This window comes from Mus caroli, chromosome 8, assembly GCF_900094665.2.
Source record: "Mus caroli chromosome 8, CAROLI_EIJ_v1.1, whole genome shotgun sequence".
In the NCBI taxonomy this organism is placed as follows: domain Eukaryota; kingdom Metazoa; phylum Chordata; class Mammalia; order Rodentia; family Muridae; genus Mus; species Mus caroli.
The window spans coordinates 480349-498157 of record NC_034577.1 but is presented as its reverse complement, the minus strand read 5'-3'; the positions used below and the strand labels follow the sequence as shown (position 1 = coordinate 498157).

At 48.5% G+C, this 17809-nt stretch overlaps 3 protein-coding genes and 1 long non-coding RNA gene across 5 annotated transcripts in view; 2 read left to right on the top strand and 2 right to left on the bottom strand.

The window, feature by feature from the left end:
• Window positions 1-5211: 5211 nt before the first annotated feature.
• LOC115031726 lies at window positions 5212-6306 on the bottom strand. Its single transcript, XR_003837376.1, has 3 exons — window positions 6042-6306; window positions 5634-5741; window positions 5212-5529 (listed from the first exon to the last, which is right to left on the bottom strand). It is a non-coding gene; the product is annotated as an uncharacterized LOC115031726 (long non-coding RNA).
• On the top strand, window positions 6241-8191 carry Pcp2 (Purkinje cell protein 2). Of its 2 annotated transcripts, none has more exons than XM_021170494.1 (4): window positions 6241-6313; window positions 6624-6738; window positions 6907-7031; window positions 8004-8191. In XM_021170494.1, exons 2-4 carry the CDS (start codon window positions 6684-6686, stop codon window positions 8121-8123), a joined length of 300 nt encoding a protein of 99 aa, XP_021026153.1. In that variant the 5' UTR covers window positions 6241-6313; window positions 6624-6683; the 3' UTR covers window positions 8124-8191. The 2 variants fall into 2 exon arrangements, with proteins under 2 accessions (XP_021026153.1, XP_021026152.1); XM_021170493.2 differs by lacking the exon at window positions 6241-6313 and adding an exon at window positions 6433-6521 and having other exon boundaries at window positions 8004-8187.
• LOC110300346 (protein PET100 homolog, mitochondrial) lies at window positions 8181-10183 on the bottom strand. The gene is made up of 4 exons (XM_021170495.2): window positions 10085-10183; window positions 9295-9381; window positions 9098-9130; window positions 8181-8340 (listed from the first exon to the last, which is right to left on the bottom strand). Exons 1-4 carry the CDS (start codon window positions 10175-10177, stop codon window positions 8257-8259), a joined length of 297 nt encoding a protein of 98 aa, XP_021026154.2. The 5' UTR covers window positions 10178-10183; the 3' UTR covers window positions 8181-8256.
• A 206-nt stretch (window positions 10184-10389) lies between these two features.
• Xab2 (XPA binding protein 2) overlaps window positions 10390-17809 on the top strand; it is an 11632-nt gene continuing 4212 nt past the window's right edge. Inside the window, exons 1-6 of the mRNA XM_021170113.2 lie at window positions 10390-10467; window positions 13207-13355; window positions 13624-13747; window positions 14038-14235; window positions 15721-15855; window positions 15947-16111. Coding sequence (XP_021025772.1) covers window positions 10417-10467; window positions 13207-13355; window positions 13624-13747; window positions 14038-14235; window positions 15721-15855; window positions 15947-16111 — 822 coding nt within the window. The 5' untranslated portion in view covers window positions 10390-10416. The remainder of the gene's footprint in view (window positions 10468-13206; window positions 13356-13623; window positions 13748-14037; window positions 14236-15720; window positions 15856-15946; window positions 16112-17809) is intronic.

Sequence of the window (17809 nt, the reverse complement as noted above, 5' to 3'; positions counted from 1 at the left end):
CTGGTCCGCCTCCCGGTCACCTGCTCTCTCTCTACCTCTAGGAAGCTGGTGACCTCTCTCTACCTCCAGAAGCACCACTTGGCTCCACTTCAGGGGAAGGCACAATGGCAGGGACTCGAACGAACGATCGCCAGTTTGTGTGTGCGCCCTCAAGACTTCATGGGAGTCTTAAGTACTCCCTTGCTCACACACACACTGGGATCAGTTTGCTTAGCGCGATGGCAGAGCGGTAAAAATACTCATCTCTCTCCGAGTACAAATACCACCCTGTCCAGAAATTCTTCCGTCTGTGATATAGTTTGCCCACTCACAGGACAGCGGGACTTTCTAAATCTGGAACTGCACAACTGCTTTCCGGGATCCATAGACTAGTAGTACAAGCTTGGGCAACACTCGGTAGACTTCCGAGGGAGTACACGGAAGATTCCGCTAGGTGCCTTTTTTATGCAGTTTGCTCTCGGTCTTAACATTCTGTAAGAGCCCTGTGGTGAAGGAGGAACATAGGCTCGAAGACTATGACCACGTATCTGTGCCTGTTCATGAAGGAATGCTCCTCAGTCGTTTTCATTAGCATGTATTTATAGCACACGATAATGGGTTTTACTATGACATTTCATACATGCATATAATGTATGTTGATCACATTCACCCTCATTCCCCTCTTATGCCCATTCTGATTGATCCCTTTCCCCTTCCCAACTAGTACCCCTTCTGTTTGTATGTCTTGCTGCTTGTGTGTGTGTGTGTGTGTCCCAATGGGTTTTAACAGGGGTTGCTTACAGGAGCATAAACAACTTACCAATGGCTACATCACTGAAGAAAGGCTCGCTCTCTCTCTCTCTCTCTCCTTTGCAAATAATAATTTACACATATAATCTATACATTTAATAATTATACATATAATCTCCTATTGTACATAATAAATTCCAATAGTTCAGAAAAGAACGAGAGTTTCTGAGCCTGTAACAATCATATCATCCACCCCCAACTTCCTTCACCCACCCCACCCCCAGATACCTCCAAATACATAGCCTCACCCACACACACACACACTTCACATCCTCTCTTGTTTTGTTTTGTAGCACATTGAGCTTAGTTGGCGCTCATACCCAACTGATATGTTGGCCTGATCTTGCACAGGTAACACCAAGAGTGCAGGGAGTTCATGAATATATAACATCCATGTAATGTACTCTTGCCTAGCCTCCTCCTTTTACATTTGTACCACCCCCTTCTTCTGTGACGGTTCATGAGCTTTGAAGGAGTTCCTAGTCCTTAAAAGTGTGTGTGTGTGTGTGTGTGTGTGTGTGTGTGTGTGAGAGAGAGAGAGAGAGAGACAGAGAGAGACAGAGAGAGACAGAGACAGAGACTGAGGATCAAACCCAGGATCACACATGAATTTGCTAATTACTTTACCACTGAGCTACTCCAGCTATTTGTTACAGTTTTATGACCTTAGGAGCCACACACACAGGGTGACAATTGCATCCATGTGCTGACACACAAACAGATCAAACACACATACATATGGTAGGTGATTCAAATTAAACTCAGAATTTTGAGGCCTGCTTCCATTGTTTCTCTAGAGAGGAGCTGACACCCTGTGACATAGGGGCACAGTCTCTGTATCAATCATAGACACAAGGTTTCAGATCTAATGGGTGGTAGTTGTGAATGTGGGTTTGCTCATCTGAGCTAGTTTCTTGATGATGCTTAAGTCTCCAGGTTGTGGCTAGGAATGGAGCTCAGCTGGTAGAGTGCTTGCCTACTATGCACAAAGCTCTGGGTTCCAACCCAGCACCACATAAGCCAATCATAGTGCCCTACACATGTAATCACAGCGACTTCTAGAGGTAAGGAGGATCAGGAATTCAAGTCCGCCCATGACTACATAGATTCTTAATAGCCAGGTTAGACTATATGATACCATATTGTGTCTCAAAAAAAAAAAATCCTATATGAAACCAAGGGGCAAGCTACATGTGAGGGTGACTGACAGGAGAAAAGTGAGAAGTGCCTAATATGAGTGGGAAGTGTCTGGCAGGAGCTAGAAGTGGGTATCAGGAGTGGAGAGTGGCAGTGACCAGGCTTCTTGGCTAAGTCAAACTAGAGTGAAAATGAGAACATAACTGTATATACAAGGAAGAGTGCAGCCAGAGACATCTAGAGGAGTCCAGAGGAGGGAAAGTAGTAGACTAGACATGACCAGTATTACTGAAGTGGGCCATGAGAGGAGAGACAGTGAGAGGAAGAGAAAAGGGGAGGGGTGTAAGCTGACCAAGAGAGCCAAGATTGATCCAAGAGACAGAAGAACCAAGAGAGTTTGTAGTTAAAATGGCTAGGTTATATAGGGATCAAAAGCTACAAGGAGGGAAGAGAAGCCCCTAAGCTGGAGAGGTTTAGGGTAGAGGCAGGAGTGAGAAAAGCAGAGAGAAGCCACAGGTTTAGCCTCAGTAAGCATGGAGGTTTTCATGTGCTTGGGCATGCTGATATGCACCTCGGCTAACTGGTTTGAGACCTAATGCTGAGTCTTATTTGGGACCTGATAAAACTGACCTATCCCTCTGTACTGGCTAGTTTTGTGTCAACTTGACACAGCTGGAGTTATCACAGAGAAAGGAGCTTCAGTTGAGGAGATGCCTCCATGAGATCCAACTGTAAGGCATTTTCTCAATTAGTGATCAAGGGGGAAAAGGCCCCTGTGGGTGGGTCCATCTCTGGGCTGGTAGTCTTGGGTTCTATAAGAGAGCAGGCTGAGCAAGCCAGGGGAGGCAAGCCAGTAAAGAACATCCCTCCATGGCCTCTGCATCAGCTCCTGCTTCCTGACCTGTTTGAGTTCCAGTCCTGACCTCCTTGGTGATGACCAGCAGTATGGAAGTGTAAGCTGAATAAACCCTTTCCTCCCCAACTTGCTTCTTGGTCATGATGTTTGTGCAGGAATAGAAACCCTGACTAAGACACCCTCTTTGATGGGTTTCTTAGGTCAAGACAAGAGTTATGCTGAGAAAAACAAAAACAACAAAAAAGCCTTTTGTCTCTCCATTGAGGTACAGCTCCAGTTTTCTTTTAATTTGAAATGGGGTCTCACTGACTCACTAGGTGAGCCTTGAATTTGTAATCCTCCTGCTATAACTTTCTGAGTAACTGGAAATACAAACCCGCACCCTCAGGACCAACCCATAAGACCTAACAGTTACAGGTGAACAAGAACAGACAGCCACCCTAAGTAGGACTTGGGACCTCTGGTGGTTTGAATAGGTATGGCCCCATAGACTCATGTGTCGGAATGCTTGGTCCACAAAGTGGCACTATTAGGTGTGGCCTTGTTGGAGGAAGTGTCACTGTGGAGGTGGGCTTTGAGGTCGCATATGTTCAAGCTATGCTATGTGTGGCACACGGCAAGACCCAATTAAATATTTTACGTTATAAGAGTTGCCATGATCAGGGGCCGGAGAGATGGCTCAGAGGTTAAGAGCACTGGCTGCTCTTCCAGAGGACCTGGGTTCAATTCCCAGCACCCACATGTCAGCTCACCACTGTCTGTAACTCTGGCTCCAGGAATTCTGACACCTTCAGAAAGATACACATGTAGGAAATGTCAGTGCACAAATATAAATAAATAAAGATTAAAAAAATTATTGCCATGGTCATGGTATCTCTTCACTACAATAAAACCCTTTCTCCTTTAACAGCTTTGTTGAAAAGTCATTCACAGAGCTGGTGAGATGGCTCGTCCAGGAAAGGCACTTTCTGCCAAGGCTGAGGTTTCAGTTCAACCCAGGAAACTAGATGCTGGAAGAGAGAACTGACTCCTGGAAGCTGACCTCCACATGTGTACCATGACACTCACAAACGTACACAGAGTAATGACTTTTGGCATACTAAAGTGTTATACATCTACTGCCATAAAGCATCTGGCTGCTAAGCCTGAGAATTGTGAGGAGGAAAGCCAAGCCCACAATTGTCTGAGTAAAGCAAGCTGTACTTCCGGGTGCACCCAGGGCTGGTCAACCAGCTGTCTCTCCACAAGTCAGAAGTTTAGAGAGCAGCCCTGCTGGCCTCTTGTCCCTTTTATAGGAGAGATAACACGAGAGTTGCCCCTGTAAATGATACATTGTTAGAAAAAACAATGAAAGGAAAGGAATAGGAAGAACCATACCTGTGAAGGGGGCCACAGGCTTAGTGTTTGTCTTAAAACACATCAGATCTAAGAAACAGGAACTTACTCCTAACTCTTAATTAACTGCAGACAGAATCCTTAACCTGCAAGGTATGTATTTCCTGTCTTGGTCTCATGGCCGTTTCATCCTGGATATTTTTATATAACTCTGGTTGACCTGGAGCTTCCTATGTAGTTCAAGATGGCCTTGAACTTGAGATCTTCCTGACTCGGCTTCCTGAGTGCTGGGATTACACGTGTGTCTCAAAGAAGTGGACAGTGTTCCTGAGAATGACAGCAGGAGTTCCAGGACAACCAGGGCTACATTTTAAGAAAGGGGGGGGGGGAGGGAGGAAGGAAGGAGGGAGGAGGAGGGGCTCAGTGCTTAAGAGTACTGATTGGCTTCTCTTCCATAAAACCCAGGTTCAATTGCCAGTTCCTCCATGGTGACTCACAACTATCCGTAACTCCAATTTCAGGGGTCCAGATGCCTCTGCTGATCTCATGAGCACATCACATACTTGCAAGCAAAATACCCAGATGCACAAAATAAACACAAAAACAACTCTAAAGCCAGGATGCTCGATGCTGCGCCAGCCTAGCAATCCAGGACACACAATTTTCCAGGCCATGTCTCAAAAATAAAGGTAGAGAGCACTACAGAAAGACGCCTGATGTTGACCTCCAGTCTTCATATGAGCATGCACACACCACACGTGCACACATATACTACTACGCAGACCCATGCACACAGCACACGTACACACATACACTACAACAAACCCATGCACGAATCACATGTGCACAATACACTACTACACAGATCCTACCTCACTTGCCCCAAGTGAAAGAAAATTAACTTTTTAACTTTATTTATTTAAACACTTTGAAAGATTTGTTTTATGTGTATGGCTGCTTTACCTGTTTGTATGTCTGTGCACCATGCGTGTTCCTGGTGCCCAGAGAAGCCAGAGGAGAGCAATGGATCCCTTAGAACTGAAGTTACAGATGGTTTTGAGCTGTTATGTAGGTGCTGGGAATCAAACCTAGTACTCTGGAAAGGCAGCTAGTGCTCTTAGCCCATGAACTCTCTCTCTATCCCAGAAAAAAGAAGCTTAACTGGTTTCCTGAAAGGTATCTTGGAGATAGGAACAGACTCTCTGAGCATGGTCAGAAAGCCACAGCTCATCAATGAAATGGCCAGGGACTTCCTCTCCTGCTCCTTGCATAAATGAAAGACAAAGACAACTCAACTTGGCATTTGAGGGGCAGATAAACAGGAGCATCCGGGAGTTTCCTTCTGGGTGGCCCTGGGGGCACTGCGAGACTTCACAGGTGGTCAGTAGCAGGAGTCGGGTTGGTTGGTTTGTCTGTGGAGAGTGCAGGGATTAAGGGAAGAGCCCTGGACCCCAACTTCTACCTTCTTCGGCTATCCCCCTGAAAACATCACCTGCCTTGCAGGGGACGAACTCACAGGCAGGAATGGGCTGGCTTGGGTGGGGACATCCTGCAGGTTCCACCCTCATGTTGGTTGATCTTCAACATTGTACTGGCTTCTTCCCACTTGACATTCCTCAAGGTCCTGTGATCATGGCTGGGTCTAGTGAGGTTCAAACCTGGACTGCCCTACCCCCTACCCCCACACCCAGCTCAGCATCAGTCAGGATCAACAATTACCTAGAGATCATCTTTCTGGGGCTTAAGCATTGGTGGGAGCAGATGGGATATGAGCTGGGGATTTGGGGATGGGGGAAGATATCTACTCCCCCTCCCCCCACACCCTAGCCTTTTAAAAGGCCTTCTCAGGTCAGAGACCAGGAGAAAAGTATAGGAGAGATACACAATGGACCAGGAAGAAGAAAAGGGAGAGGGAGGCTCAGACCTTCTAGACAAGGTAAGAGGGCTCTGGCTGACTCCACCATCTGCTTCTTGAGGTTTCGGCACCTGCAATTGACAAGATTAATTCATTTATAGGGCATCTAATTAGCAAGCAAGTCTCTGGAGTCCCCTGACCCAGTTACTATAACACACAGGAGGTATAGGTAGGAGAGTATAAGAGCCCCTCCTCAGGGCAAATGAATGGATTCTTAGTACTGTCCCCCAAGAGATAGTAGGTACTAGGATTTAGGGGCACTTCTGAGCCCCATTTCCCTGGTAAGTGTCCCAACCCCCCAAATCAACCCAAGCCTGGTCTCAATCTAGGACAGTGGTAGAATGCTGTCCCTAGAGTCAGTACCATGTGAAATTGTGCTGCAGGCAGGGGCCCCAGGCCGGGAGGTGGGGGTTGGGGGAGTCAGGGGCAGGTCAGGGAAGGAGACTCAGGTTTCATTTAGAGAAATTCTGCAGACCCGTGAGGACTATGGTGAGAGCAGAGATGGGGAAGGCAGGCACTGTTTCGGATGGTTGCTGACTGGAAGACAGGGAAGGCACAGACCCAACTAAACCAATCACGTCTGTCCCCAAGGCAGGTTCACCGGACCAGGAAGGCTTCTTCAACCTGCTGACCCACGTGCAGGGCGATCGGATGGAGGAGCAGCGCTGTTCCTTGCAGGCCGGGCCAGGCCAGAACCCAGAAAGTCGTAAGCAGGGCGTGATTGGGCCGTGTGTGTGTGTGTGTGTGTGTGTGTGTGTGTGTGTGTGTGTGTGTCAGGAGTGCTGGGGTTCTGGGATCTTGTGGATCTTGGAACTCAGGGTGGGGAGCTCATTTGGGGTCTGTACTCATGCCTGCCTGTCTCTGCTCCAAGCAGAGGGTGGCCCTGCTCCAGAGATGGACAATCTCATGGATATGCTGGTCAACACCCAGGGCCACCGCATGGACGACCAGCGTGTAACAGTTAATTCCCTGCCTGGCTTCCAACCTATCGGCCCCAAGGTAGGTGATGTCCAGATTACCTGTGAGACTCCACATAGCTCTCTAAATCTATGCCCCATCTCTAGGCAGGAAAGGAGAGGACCCTATTTCTATACTTGTCTTGAACTTGGGAAAAGGGAAGTGTTATGGGCTTAAGGTCAGGTGGCAGGACTCACGCTAGTGCAGAACTATGGCTGGAAATTACAGTTCCTGCTCTAACATCTGTATATTTGGGAGAGGCCACAGGGAGAAAACAGGCAGTTTTCCTAGAAGGCATATGAATGCATACCCCTATAAGTCAGTCAAAGTAGGGGTTCTGTTAGGGGGTGTTTTGCTTTATTGTTTTTGAGACAGGGTTTCATGTAGCTCTGGCTGGCATGTTCTCCTACATGTGCATCCTGGGTTCTGGGATCACAGGTGTGAGTCACCATGAGTGATGTATGTGCGTAGGGATAGAATCCAGGGCTTTGATGCAGTCTCTATCAACTGAGCTCCAGCCCCAGCCCTATGTCTGTGTACATTAGCATACATGTTTAGAGGTCCGTGCACATGCAGGTGGAGGCCAGAAGTCAATCTCCTGCCCTGGGAGGTTTCACTGCCCTGGAACTCCAGGTAGATCAGGCTCTCTAGTTAGGAAGCCCTAGGGATCCTCCTGACTCTTAAGCACTGAGATTACAAGTGCATAAAACCACGCCTGGCTTAAACTCAGGTCTTCAAATGAGCATAGCAAGGATTTCAATGACTGAGCTATCTTCTCAACTCAACTGTTTGTTTGTTTGTTTGTTTTAGTATTTAGACCAGGGTGGCTTTGAACTCAAAATAATCCTCCTGCCTGTTTCTTGAGTATTGGGATTACAGGTATACACTAACAGGCCAGTGTCTGACCAAATACCACCACCCTAATTAGCAGACGAAAAGAAACATTGTTTGGAGGCACTTCTGACTTGCACTTTCCTTGGTCCCCTCCCTCTGTCTGACCTTTTTCATCCACAGGATGGAATGCAGAAACGACCTGGGACCCTCAGCCCTCAACCCCTGCTCACCCCTCAGGATCCTGCTGCACTCAGCTTCCGCAGGAACAGCAGCCCCCAGCCCCAGACACAAGCTCCTTGAGAGTTCTAGCCATCCTGGGCCTCCCACTGGCCCCTGAAAACAATAAAACACTTGGCACTAGCAACAAAGAGTTGAGTGTGTGTTATTTTCTGTGGTGGGGAAGGGAGCTGGGAGGTGGGTGAGACTGAAGGTCTCAGGAGCTCTGCTGGGCAGCTTGAAGAAGTCTTTCTTCCTTCTGCTTCCGGATCTTCTGCTTAAATTCTTCTAGCTCCTGGCGCTGGAATGGGGAAAGGGGTGTGATGGGAAGGAAGGAAGAGTGCAGGCCTCACAGCCTGGCCTTACTCATACTACCCTCCCTTTCAGAGTTCAGTATCCACACTGGGAGCCCCATGCCAATCACAATCACTGTACAAGTGAGTTCAGCTTCATCCCTCGGGAGAAAGGTAATATGTGAAACCATTTGTGCCCTCCCCTCTTTTTAAGATGGGGTCTTGCCGGGTGTGGTGGCCCATGCCTTTAATCCCAGCACTCGGGAGGCAGAGGCAGGCGAATTTCTGAGTTCGAGGCCAGCCTGGTCTACAGAGTGAGTTCCAGGACATCCAGGACTACACAGAGAAACCCTGTCTTGAAAAAAAGCAAAAACAAAAACAAAAAACAAAAAGATGGGGTCTCATATACTACAGGCTAGCCTTGAGCTCACTAGGCGGCAGAGACTAGCCAGAATTCTCAGTCCTCTTGCATCCATCTCCTAAGTGCTGGAATGCTGGAATTACAGCTCCCTCTCTCTATCCCCATGCAGCCCAGGCTAGCTTCAATCTGATACTCCTCCTACTTCTCCTTCCAAGTGACCATAGGTATACACCATCACAAACAAGAAACCTTTATGGAGACAAGGTCTCTAGCCCAAGCTAGTCTGGAATTCCTACTCAGTCTGCTGCTTCCACTTTCCTTAACTATGGCTGAGGGTGAAATCTTTATTCCAAGCCCAACTAGGTTAGAGTGACTCAGCTCCTTGGGGAAAACAGGTTACTGACCTGGCCCTCCTTCTCTCTTGGCCACAGCTCCCTCTGTGGAACAAAGTCACAGGTGAGAACACAAGGCAGGAGAATCCAGAGCCCCACATCCACAACAGGGTTGACTCATGAGAGGCAGACAATGGATCCTAATAGCAAGTTAGTGCTTCATACCCTCCATTCCCCAGGAATTATCCAGCAAACACTTTGATACCCACCTTACGCTGGACAACATAGTCCTCAAACCACTCAGCCTGATTGGAGATCCAGAACATAACCACGGGGAAAGTGAGGTAGAGTGACATCTGTAAAAGCAGAGGTGGGTGGAGCACAGGGAGATTGCAGGGAAGCCCAAAGGACAGGTCCGGAGCTCAGCCTCAGGGGCTCCCCAGGAACCCCAGAAATCCTACCAGGAGAACAGAAACCTGGCACTAAGGTTTCATGATCAAGCAGGTTTTATTCGTAGTAGTTCTGTCCACGACTCCCTTCCACCACCACCACCACCCACCCACCCACCCCCCACCCCACACACACAGAGGCACACGTGCACGTAGGGTGTAGAAGAGAGGGAAAGGAAGAGAGAGACTAACAGTCCAAAGGTTCCTACTACAAACACATATCCTTGAGATGTTATTAACTCCCAATCTGATACCCACCCGTAGCATCTCATATAGAGGGCCCTCATTTTTTTCAAATATATTCTCCTACTTCTAGAAATCCTCCTATCTGAGACCCATCATGAGCTCTGGGCTCTCCTTCTGGAAATCCCACTCTGGATCTGAAGCCTCCCTTCCTTGAACTACCCTCTTCAGCTCTCCCGTCTCTGAGACGCTTGCCTCCATTCTAAGCCCCCACATCTAGTGCTCCTTCTGCTGGGGTGCCAGTACAAGTCTCAGACACTTTCTCTGTGGAACGCCTCCCTGCCTTGCGCTTCTCTCACTTCCAAGATCTATTTTCATTTTCTGAAAGACCCCGGGTCCAGATGTCCAACCCCTAGAGCTCACTGACCCGAAACACCTCCAGCTTCACCCCCATCTCGCTCTTCGGTTTTACGAAGCCACTTCCGCCCAAAGTCGACTCTCCAGTAATGCAAAATCTCATTGGTGCTTCACAAGGGCCAATACAGAAACGGAGTGGTCAGGAACTCGGGTCTGTGACGTCATCTTCCGGCGCCCCTTTGCTTCCGGTCACAGCCTTAGCCACTCAAAATTTAACAGAGCAAGCGGTGCTGTCAAAGCGCGGTACAGCCAATAGAAAACGGGTCTGTCTCGAAGAGGGCGGGCCTTCTGTGAGTGACGCCACTAGAGCGCGACTCTCGTCTGTACCGGAGAGCCAGGAAGATGGTGGTGATGGCGCGAGTTCCGCGTCCCGAGCGGCCGGACCTTGTTTTTGTAAGTCTGCAGCGAGGTGGAGGGTGATTCGCGAGGAAAGATCCGAAGCTGAATACCTTACAGGATCGGAGTCTGACTCTCGGGGGGCGGGAACTAGACCCCAGTCCATGGGGCGACATGTCAAAACACTGATCAGACCGGGAATAAAGAACCGTACCCCTCATGGCTCGAGTGAGGAGCTGCTGTTGAGGTTAAGAGGCCAGAAGGGGAATGAGATAGTGAATCGACGTGGATTTTGATAGGCATAGTGACCGGCTAGAGTTCTGGATTCTGGATAACGGCTTGATGTCTGGGGCTACAAGAACCTTGAAGTATGAAGAGAAGACTAGTGGTGTGGGTAGCCACTGGGATTTCCCCCCAAAACGTGAAAATACGGTGGCTGAAATAGAGGTCTTACGTTTAAGCCAAGTTCGTAGAGTTAAGAGTTAAGGCTGTAACCTCCTCTGTGTGTTTTTGAGTTACCGGGGTTTAACCAAGGGTCTTGTGTATGCTAGGCAAGCACTTTACAATTGATCAGTCTCTCTCTCTCACACACACACACACACACACGTACCCCACCTCCTGATATAAACCCTTTAGCTTGCACTTCTGGGGCAGAGTACAGACTAGTGCAGTCCTGAGGGGCCAAAAGTTTGATGAAGTAGGTGGCTTAAGTAAAGACTTAGTTACCTAGTCACTTTGTTCAGAGGTGGTGGCTCAGTTGATAAAATGCTTGCTTTACAAGTGTAGGATCTTAGTTCAGAACCCTAATACCTACATGCAATGCCAGTGAGAGACCCTGCCTCAAAAATAAAGCACAGAGCAATTGAGGAGGGGTCTGGCCTCTTAACTCATCTGCTACCATCTGTGCATACAGGAAATGGGGTTTCTCTATGCAGCCCTGGCTGTCCTGGAATTTCCTGTAGACCAGACTGCCCTCCAACTCATGGAGATCACCGGTATCTGCCTCCTGAGAGGAGGCTGGGGAAAAAAAAAAGTTTAAAACTTTGGGTTGGATGTGGTGGTGAATCCCCTTGATCCCAGAACTTGGGAGACAGAGGCAGGTGGATCTCTGAGTTTGCGGCCAGTGTGGTCTATATAGTGAATTTCAGGACAGCTAGAGCAAATAGTGAGACCCCTGTCTCAAGAGCAACAAAACAAAACTTTAAAATGTTATTATACAGGCCAGGTATGAAGATAGGTGTGGTGGTGACGGTGTAAGCGTGAAGGATCAAAAGCCTGATGTCCGGGAGGAAGTGTATGGTGCCTAGATACAACCAGCTGTCCATGACAGGCCAGGCCTCTGGCCCTAGTGTTGTGAGAGGCTAGGGATTATGGGGAGGGCATAAGAGAAAATAATGCATGGTGAAGATGTCAAAAACTCAACGTATATATGTATGAAATTGTCAAAGACTTCTTAGAGTGTGAGGATTGGGGCCAGGGAGTGGGATTTACTGAACAAAGCTGATATCTGGGCAGAGTCTCCTTAACAACTAAGAGGTCTGTGTGGGCGTTGAGTGCTGAGAGCCAGAGGTCTGAACTAACACGCTATCTAGCACAGTAGTTTGAAACCTTCCTAATGTGTGATCCTTCAATATAGTTCCTCATGTTGTGGTAACTGCCAACGATAAAATCGTTTTCATTGCTACTTCCTAATTGTAATTTTGCTACTGTAATGAATCATAATGTAAATATCTGTGTTTTCTGGTGTTTTTAGGCAGCCCATGTGAAAGGGATTTTTTGGTCCTCAAAGGCATAGTGACCATAGATTGAGAACCACTGCTTTAGCTAATAGCTGGTGACAGCTTCAACAGAGGAAGGAATCATGTCTGGGACCTTGTTGTGTTGTGTCTGTTTGCTTGTTAAAGATGTATTTTTAAAATTTTGTTTATGTGGGTGTCTTTGTGTGGGTATGTGCATGTGAGTCAGGTGTCCACACAGGCCAGAGTCTAGAGTTATAGGTAGTTATGAGCTGCCTGGAATGAGTGCAGTCCTTTGCAAGAGCAGTACATACTCTTCACTGTTGAGCCATGTCTCCAGCCCTGTTTGTTTTTAACTATAGCGTGTATTGTAAGTGCATGGGCTGTATGTGTATGAATGTACATTGACCAGAAGTAGACATGAGCTGACTTTCCGTTGTTCTCCATCTGACTTTTGAGACAAAGTCTTCTCACTGAACTTGAAGCTCACTGGCTGGCTAAATGGCTAGCCAGTGAGCCCTGGGGATCTAGGGACCTGTTTGTGTTTGCCCAGCACTGGGGTGTATAGATACATAACGCCATGCCTGGCATTGCCCAGCATTGGGGTTTTTAGACACATATTGCCATGCCTGGCATTTACATGAGTGTTGGAGATCTGAACTCAGGCAATCATGCTTGTGCGTACCAACTGAGCCATCTTTCTACTTCTTTTTGTTTGTTTGTTTGTTTGTTTTTAATTTTAACATGTGTAAGAGGCAAGTCATGTGCCTGCCACTGTGTGCATGTGGAAGGTAGAGGACAACGTAAGGAGTTGATTCCTTCCTACCATGGGGCTCAGTCTCAGTGGCAGGTGCCTCTACCCACTGGGCATCTCACCAACCTCCCATTTGTTTTATTCTTTGCCTCTGAGATGGTGGGAGTATCAACTTGCACCACTGCCTTTTGAAAGGGCATGGAGTTTTTATAGGAGCCTAGAGTTTGGGGCTAAGCCTCAGGATGGGTTGTGACTCTACTGAGACTAAACACAGGCTTCTCGTCTCCCTTTCCCTGGCCCTGGCAGGAGGAAGAGGACCTTCCCTATGAGGAAGAAATCATGAGGAACCAGTTCTCCGTCAAATGCTGGCTCCGCTACATCGAGTTCAAGCAGGGGGCCCCCAAGCCCCGACTCAACCAGTTGTATGAGCGGGCACTCAAACTGCTTCCCTGCAGGTGCAAATGGCCCTCCCTGTGCTACCCTGCTTATCAGCTCCCACCCCTCTACATCCAGTCACAACACAAGTGACAGTGTGAATGCTGTGTATTCCTTTACTGAAGCACAGCCCCTGATAGGTCACACCTTCCTTCATGTCCAAGCCTTTCCCTTCCCTGTGAGATCTCTTGCCCCTCCTCAGTCCCTTTTCACCACAGTTACCTCTAGAACAAAGAAAGGGTTCTGGGGTTCCATAAACCCATCTTATCTGCCTTTCCTGCTCTTTAGCTACAAACTCTGGTACCGCTATCTGAAGGCACGCCGGGCACAGGTGAAACATCGCTGTGTGACTGACCCTGCCTATGAAGATGTCAACAACTGCCATGAGAGGGCCTTTGTGTTCATGCACAAGGTGGGGATCTGGAGAGGGGTGTGCAGGCAGGCGCACTCCTGGCAACTATTTCCCCAGTGAGATGTAAAGGGGTATCTACCTCTTCCTCATAGTCCTCCAACAAAACAGGGTACAGGTCCACCAAAGTGTTCTATCAGCTTGAGGAAATAATGACTCTTTTGGGCTTACTTACAGAGCCTGGGTGGCGGGTGATGACACCTATTGCTTCCCTGCTGCCCCTGTGCCCTAGATATGAAGTGTAAGGAAGCCATGGAGCCTGTGCCTCAGACCCCTCACTCCATTATTTTCAGATGCCACGCCTGTGGTTAGACTACTGCCAGTTTCTCATGGACCAGGGAAGGGTAACACATACCCGCCGCACCTTTGACCGTGCCCTCAGGGCACTGCCCATCACACAACACTCTCGCATCTGGCCCCTGTATCTGCGTTTCCTGCGCTCCTACCCACTGCCTGAGACTGCTGTGCGAGGCTACCGTCGCTTCCTCAAGGTGAGCACCATTGAAGTGACCAGTTCCTGGGTAGGCTTCCAAACCTGGCTCACTGGGATAAGGAACTTCATGCAATAAATAGGCTGCAGGAAGAGGCTCCGATGAATAGGTACAGTTTATTCATGGTTTCTTTCTTTGTGAGTGTGTGTTGCGTATGTGTGTGTGTGTGTGTGTGTGTGTGTGTGTATACACCCATGTATGTGGAGGCCCAACTTTGACACTGATGTCTTCCTCAGTCAATCTTTACTTTATTGAGGCAAGATCTTTTAGTGAACCCAGACTAGATTTAGCCAGTTCTAACTAGCCCCACAGATCCACTTTCCAGTGCTGTCATAGTTACCCAATGTTTATGTGGGCTCTATAGATCCAAACTCTGGTCCCCACACTTGCAAGGCAAATGCTTTATACCCTGAGCTAACTCCCTTTATACCCTGAGTTAAGCTAAGCACTGTAACTTATTATCTTTAGTTTTCAAGTGTTTAGCTTTTAGCTTACGCCCACTTCCCAGTGGGCATAGAGATGAGAGCCAGGGGCACCATACATGGGGCCCTCACCACCACTTGCCCAGGACTTTCAGTCTAACAGGATAAACACATGCATGACCCAGCTATGTGAAGTAGAATAAAACCAGAGCCACAGTAAGAGGCGGGAGTAAGATATGTGGATGGTGGGCTGCATTGCAAGCAGAGCGTTGTAGATCATGCTTGTGATATTGGTATTGTAATTTCTTAGCATGGTACTGCTTGCATGACAGTTTGTGACAGAAGCAGATCCTTCCTTGACCATCAGTGTTTAAGTTGATCTGCCTAGAATTAGCATTGGGCAGTATTGGGGTTGCAGCAGGGAGGTGTCAAGACTAAGGGAAGTGCCAAGGGTGGACACTCAGGACCAAGACTGAAGGTCCAGACTAGATTACTGTCTTAGTTTCTCTTCCTCTTGCTGTAAGAAACACCCTGAAACAATCGGCTTCTTTGGCTCACAGTTTAGGGGTGCATAGAAAGGGTTCATAGAAGAGGAGGCAATGGGAGTTTGAAACAGCTATGACTCCATGATCAGAAAACAGCTATACACACATGCTTCTTGTACAGCACCATATAGGATCCCTGCCCAGGAAATGATCCCATTCATAATCAACACGAGTCTTCTCATCCAGATAGTTTCTCACACACATACCCTAAGGCTCGTCTCAGAAGTGATTCTAGAGTCTGTCAAGTTGACAGTTAACACTAACCACCATAAGTACTGTAGCTGTGTTAGGCCTGTGGTATCAAGACTGACCCAAAGGAGCCAAGACCAAACCAGTAAGGCCCAAGGCTGGAGTATTAACTTCAGGCTGGACCACTATAGCACTGAGGCCAGGTTAGTGGGGCTGACTGTTTGCTAAAACTGGTGGTGGTGGGAGTGACAATAGCCACTTAGTCAGAAGAGAGATATCATCTCCTGCATCCCCAGTCACCTTCAGTGGGGTGGGTATTCATTCTCCAGCTGAGTCCTGAGAGCGCTGAGGAATACATCGAGTATCTCAAATCCAGTGACCGGCTAGACGAGGCTGCACAGCGCCTGGCCACCGTGGTGAATGATGAGCGCTTTGTATCCAAGGCTGGTAAATCCAACTACCAGGTGGGTTCCCTGGAATGTGGAGACTGGGTGAGAGGTGTCTTCCCTCATGGATCAAGACTGAGATGTTCCCCCAACACCCTGTGTCCTGCAGCTGTGGCACGAGCTGTGTGACCTTATCTCCCAGAATCCAGACAAGGTACAGTCTCTCAATGTGGATGCCATAATCCGTGGTGGGCTCACCCGTTTCACTGACCAGCTGGGCAAGCTGTGGTGCTCTCTGGCAGACTACTATATCCGCAGTGGCCACTTCGAAAAGGTATGTGGGTGTCTAGACCTCTGCTGTTAGGTGGGTCTCTGGAGGACACACAGTGCATAGGCAGGACACAACTACAGATATGCTGTGTGTGACATATCACATACATGCACACATTTGCCATCCCAGTGGTGGTGATGGGAACAGTAGTCCTGTAGACAGGTGAACCTTTGGGACAGCCTGACTCAGTGTCTGGTCCTCTCACATCCTAGCTGTGTAGCCTGGGAACTTGTAAGCTCGTGTGGAGGCGTGCAGCCACTTGTGTACCCTTAACCAAAAACCTAGCTTCTCTACTCAGGAGAGATTGTCCTGTCCGACTCAGTGGTGTAGTGTGCAGCTTCAGAAGAGATGTACATGGGGCAGTGAGGAGGGGAAGGGAACACCTGCCTGTCCAGTCTGATCAGCTGAGTCAGCTCTAGCACTATTGGGGTGACAGATGTCTCAACCAGACTGCCCTCACAGATGTCCCCAATATTCCTATTTGCAAAATGGGGGTGTGGCCATGCTTTACCTGTAAGGAACTGGTGCATCAACATAGGCAGAGTACTCACCTAGTGCCCTCAGATAGTTTCGACTGTCTGTCCTTCCATCTTGCTTTCTAGAAACATGCTGGGATCAGGGTTTAGATGGGACTCTGAGAACCTCCGTAGGACTAAACTGGGGGTACTGTGGCCTAAGGAAACTGGGTAGGAGGCCAGAGTGAGTGGTTTAGGGGGTTGCGATTTGCACTGTTGGGCTGGGCAAGGTAGGAGGCTGCAGCAAGAGAATTGCAAAGCTCATAAGCCCCTTTCCCGAGTGCCTACATGAAAACATGGGATAGAGAGACAGGGCTGTGCTTTCTAGGGATGGAAAGAGTCTAGAGAACACAAGGTTGTGAAGAGGTCAGGCAGCCATTGGAGGAGAGTGAGAGCTTCCAGAGACAGGCTGTGTTATGTGACTTTTCCTGACGAGACATGAACAAATGTCTCTTCACCACAGATAGGTGATTTATTTCATTTTCCAAATATGTGTACATAGCAAACCAGTGAACTTACTGGGCTTCCTTACATGAACATGGGTGAGGGTGACTCAAAAGTACTGCATCAATGAAGACTCAGCACAGTTGGGAGACCATTCACAAAAGCTGCGTCCTTGGACCTTCCTTCCTGACTTGGAGACAGGCTGGGCCTTGGGGGTTGCTTGGAGAGTCTCCCCTAGCAGTTGTTACTGTTTACATAACTTGGGGTGGGGGGAGAGCTTGTGACTCTTACAAGTTTCATTTACTTTCTGAGCCTTCAGAGACTCCCTCTCCCTCCAGAATGGATTGTTGGGATTAGGAAGAAAAAGCTTCACAGCAGGCTGAGCTCAGGGTTCTGTGGGAGCTGAAGTCTGGCTGCTCACCTCTTCTCACTTCAATCTTGGTTCCATGCGACACAAGAGACTACCCAGCTTACAAAGGTGGCCCTGCAGCTTCAGACTGATAGGCAGTGCAGGGCAGGAACAGGCCAGCAGAATTCTATCCTACGCTCAGCATTGGTCAGCCCATGGATGCTGGCAATGGGTCCTTGTGGGTGGGCTCTCATGCCTCTCCTCTGGACTTTTCCTTACACTGGACCTGAATCCCACAGGCTCGGGATGTGTATGAGGAGGCCATTCGCACGGTGATGACCGTGCGGGACTTCACCCAGGTGTTCGACAGCTACGCCCAGTTTGAGGAGAGCA